We start from the raw sequence: 4,635 nt of genomic DNA on the forward strand, positions 1-4,635 counted from the left end.
GGGTTGTGTGTGTTTTGGGATGGGGGTGGGTGGGTGTGTGTGTTTTGGGGAGGGGGTGGGTGGGTGTGTGTGTTTTGGGATGGGGGTGGGTGTGTGTGTTTTGGGATGGAGGTGGGTGGGTGGGTGGGTGTGTGTGTTTTGGGATGGGGGTGGGTGGGGTGGGTGGGTGTGTTTTGGGATGGGGGGTGGGTGTGTTTTGGGATGGGGGGTGGGTGTGTTTTGGGATGGGGGGGTGGGTGTGTTTTGGGATGGGGGGGGTGGGTGGGTGGGTGGGTGTGTTTTGGGATGGTGGGGTGGGTGGTGGGTGGGTGTGTTTTGGGATGGGGGTGGGTGGGTGGGTGGGTGTGTGTGTGTGTTTTGGGATGGGGGTGGGTGGGTGGGTGGGTGTGTGTGTTTTGGGATGGGGTGGGTGTGTGTGTTTTGGGATGGGGGTGGGTGGGTGGGTGTGTGTGTTTTGGGATGGGGTGGGTGTGGGTGGGTGGGTGTGTGTGTTTTGGGATGGGGTGGGTGGGTGGGTGGGTGTGTGTGTGTTTTGGGATGGGGTGGGGGGGTGGGTGGGTGTGTGTGTTTTGGGATGGGGTGGGTGGGTGTGTGTGTTTTGGGATGGGGTGGGTGGGTGGGTGGGGTGTGTGTGTTTTGGGATGGGGTGGGTGGGTGGGTGGGTGGGGTGGGTGTGTGTGTTTTGGGATGGGGTGGGTGGGTGGGTGGGTGTGTGTGTTTTGGGATGGGGTGGGTGGGTGGGTGGGTGTGTGTGTTTTGGGATGGGGTGGGTGGGTGGGTGGGTGTGTGTGTTTTGGGATGGGGTGGGTGGGTGGGTGGGTTGTGTGTGTTTTGGGACGGGGTGGGTGGGTGGGTGGGTGTGTGTGTTTTGGGATGGGGGTGGGTGGGTGGGTGTGGGTGTGTGTGTGTTTTGGGATGGGGGTGGGTGGGGTGGGTGTGTGTGTGTGTTTTGGGATGGGGGGTGGGTGGGTGTGTGTGTGTGTGTTTTGGGATGGGGAGGGTGGGTGGGTGTGTGTGTGTGTTTTGGGATGGGGGGTGGGTGGGGTGTGTGTGTGTGTTTTGGGATGGGGGGTGGGTGGGTGGGTGGGTGTGTGTGTGTTTTGGGATGGGGTGGGTGGGTGGGTGTGTGTGTGTGTGTTTTGGGATGGGGGTGGGTGGGTGGGTGTGTGTGTGTTTTGGATGGGGTGGGTGGGTGGGTGTGTGTGTGTGTTTTGGGATGGGGGTGGGTGGGTGTGTGTGTGTTTTGGGATGGGGGTGGGTGGGTGGTGTGTGTGTTTTGGGATGGGGGTGGGTGTGGTGTTGTGTGTGGTTGGATGGGGGGTGGGTGGGTGTGTGTGTGTGTTTTGGGATGGGGGTGGTGGGTGGTGGGTGAGTGTGTGTGTTTTGGGATGGGGGGTGGGTGGGTGTGTGTGTGTTTTCGTATGGGGGGTGGGTGTGTGTGTGTGTTTTGGGATGGGGGGGTGGGTGTGTGTGTGTTTTGGGATGGGGGGGGTGGGTGGGTGTGTGTGTGTTTTGGGATGGGGGGGTGGGTGGGTGTGTGTGTGTGTGTGTTTTGGGATGGGGGGTTGGTGGGTGTGTGTGTTTTGGGATGGGGGTGTGTGTGTGTGTGTTTTGGGATGGGGGGGTGGGTGGGTGGGTGTGTGGTGTGTGTTTTGGGATGGGGGGGGTGGGTGGGTGGGTGTGTGTGTGTGTTTTAGGTTGGGGGGGTGGGTGGGTGGGTGTGTGTGTGTGTTTTGGGATGGGGGGGGTGGGTGGGTGTGTGTGTGTGTGTGTGTTTTGGGATGGGGGGGTGGGTGGGTGTGTTGTGTTTGTGTGTTTTGGGATGGGGGGGTGGGGTGTGTGTGTGTGTTTTGGGATGGGGGGGGTGGGTGTGTGTGTTTTGGGATGGGGGGGTGGGTGGGTGTGTGTGTGTGTGTGTGTGTTTTGGGATGGGGGGGTGGGTGGGGGTGTGTGTGTTTTGGGATGGGGGGGTGTGTGTGTTTTGGATGGGGGGGTGGGTGGGTGTGTGTGTTTTGGGATGGGGGGGTGGGTGGGTGTGTGTGTGTGTGTGTTTTGGGATGGGGGGGTGGGTGTGTGTTGTGTGTGTGTGTGTGTTTTGGGATGGGGGGGTGGGTGGGTGTGTGTGTGTGTGTGTGTTTTGGGATGGGGGGGTGGGGTGGGTGTGTGTAGTTTTGGGATGGGGGGGTGGGTGTGTGTGTGTGTGTTTTGGGATGGGGGGGTGTGTGTGTGTGTTTTGGGATGGAGGGGTGTGTGTGTGTGTGTGTGTTTTGGGATGGGTGTGTGTGTGTGTGTGTGTGTGTTTGTGTGTTTTGGGATGGGGGGGTGGGTGGGTGTTTTGGGATGGGGGGGGTGGGTGGGTGTGTGTGTTATGGGATGGGGGGGGTGGGTGGGTGTGTGTGTGTGTGTGTGTTTTGGGATGGGGGTGTGTGTGTGTGTGTGTGTGTGTGTGTGTGTTTTGGATGGGGGGGTGGGTGGTGTGAGTGTGTGGTGTGTGTGTGTTTTTGGGCATGGGGGGTGTGGGTGGGATGTGTGTGTTGTGTTGTTTTGGGATGGGGGGGTGGGTGGGTGTGTGATGTGTTTTGGGATGGGGGGGTGGGTGGGTGTGTGAGTGTGTGTGTTTTGGGATGGGAGGGGTGGGTGTGTGTGTTTTGGGATGGGGGGGTGGGTAGGTGTGTAGTATTGGGATGGGGGGTGTGTGTGTGTGTTTTGGGATGGGGGTGTGTGTGTGTGTTTGTGTGTTTGTGTGTTTTGGGATGGGGGGGTGGGGGGTGGTGGGGGGTGTTTTGGGATGGGGGGGTGGGTGTTTTGGGATGGGGGGGGTGGGTGGGTGTTTTGGGATGGGTGGGTGTTTTGGGATGGGGGGGTGAGTGGGTGTTTTGGGGTGGGGGAGGTGGGGGGGTGTTTTGGGATGGGGGTTGGGTGTGTTGGATTGCTCCATGGACGAGGGATTCCGTGGGGCGACCGGGCTCCGGGGCTGAGTTCTTAGGAAGGGTGACCAGACCCGAAACATTAAAACCCTGATTTTCTTACTCCTTCGCAGAGATGCTGCCAGACCCGCTGAGCTTTTTCCAGCGACTGCTGTTTCTGCTCCTGGTTTACAGCACCCGCACTTCTTTCGGGGTGGGGGGGACGGAGGATTTCTTTTAAAAATCAGGCTGCCCGATGCCAACGAGTTGCCGTCAAGGTGCTGGGCGGACGCTCCCGGCGCCACGCAGGACGCAGTTTCTCCTCCTTCTGCCGGGCCAGGATCTCCAAGAAGCAGAAGCTGTGGTGGAACTGCAGGATGTCGCAGACCTTGGAGCACGAGTGTCCGGACAGGGGCTGGGGCAGGAGGCCCCAGGCGGCCAGCGGCACGTCCAGCAGCTTCAGGCCCACGAAGCCGCAGCAGGAGGCGACGGCCAGCACCAGGTGCCGGCGGGAGGCCCGGTCACCCAGCACTGACTGAGCTGCCAGGCCGGACACGACGGCCACCGCGATGTGAATCCCCAGCGCCAGCTCGAAGCCCCGGCGGTGGGCCAACGCCAAGCCGTAACTGCACACCGAGGCGGCCTGCGTGAGCGACGGGGACGAGGCCCAGGCCCAGTCCGGGGAGAGAGCCCCCCCGCACCCTCAGTAACTGGATCACCCAGGCCGGGTACCCAGGCGAAGATGGGCAGCGTGAGCCACTGATCGAGGACGGCCCGCCCGCTGGGCCTGGCTGCTGAGCCGTACCCACTGCACCGGACCGTACACCACAGCCATCCAGGCGAAGACCGCCTTACGGTAGGCCTGTCCCCGGCCCGGGGCTGACTCTCTCCGCAGCCAGTAGGCCCCCAGCCCGATGTAGCCCAGGTTAACCAGGCAGTTACACGGCATGGCCAGGAAGCGGGGCAGCCAGCTGACAGGCCGCTCGGCGTAGTGCCCGTAACCGAGCTCGGTGTAGACCCGGTCCAGCAGGCCGCTGGAGAGCACCGAGAGGCACAGGCCGCACAGCAGCACGACGTGAAGGAAGGCCTTTCCACCGGGGCCCAGCATGGCCAGGGAGCCCGGCACCGACTCCCCTAACACCGGGCAACAGTGTCTGCTTATCCGCCCCTTCACTCCGGGGGCGGGCTGTCTGTCTCTCTCTCTGTCTCTCTTTGTCCCCACCCCCCGGGGGCAGTGTCTCTGTGTCTCCACACCCCCCCCGGGGTGGGGCAGTGTCCCCATGCCTGTCCGTCCCTTCCCACTGAGGTCAGTTTCTTCACCCACCCACCCTCTTTGGGAACTGTCTGCCTGTCTCTCTTTCTGTCTCGCTCTGACCCCCTACCCCCAGGGTCAGTGCCTCTCGCTCTGACCCTCTGACCCACTGACCCCCTACCCCCCAGGGTCAGTGCCTCTCGCTCTGACCCCCCTACCCCCAGGGTCAGTGCCTCTCGCTCTGACCCCCTACCCCCAGGGTCAGTGCCTCTCGCTCTGACCCCCTACCCCCAGGGTCAGTGCCTCTCGCTCTGACCCCCTACCCCCAGGGTCAGTGCCTCTCGCTCTGACCCCCTACCCCCAGGGTCAGTGCCTCTCGCTCTGACCCCCTACCCCCCAGGGTCAGTGCCTCTCGCTCTGACCCCCCTACCCCCAGGGTCAGTGCCTCTCGCTCTGACCCCCTACCCCCAGGGTCAG

General features: G+C 62.5%; 1 protein-coding gene across 1 annotated transcript; it reads right to left on the reverse strand.

Annotated features, from left to right (window-relative positions):
* Window positions 1-2,961: 2,961 nt before the first annotated feature.
* On the reverse strand, window positions 2,962-4,121 carry tmem187 (transmembrane protein 187). Its single transcript, XM_059652831.1, is given in 3 exon segments — window positions 2,962-3,603; window positions 3,606-3,680; window positions 3,682-4,121. Coding segments are annotated over 3 exon segments (861 nt in total). The 5' UTR covers window positions 4,015-4,121; the 3' UTR covers window positions 2,962-3,150.
* Window positions 4,122-4,635: the final 514 nt, after the last annotated feature.

The sequence above is a fragment of the Stegostoma tigrinum genome, chromosome 19 (assembly GCF_030684315.1).
Source record: "Stegostoma tigrinum isolate sSteTig4 chromosome 19, sSteTig4.hap1, whole genome shotgun sequence".
In the NCBI taxonomy this organism is placed as follows: Eukaryota; Metazoa; Chordata; class Chondrichthyes; order Orectolobiformes; family Stegostomatidae; genus Stegostoma; species Stegostoma tigrinum.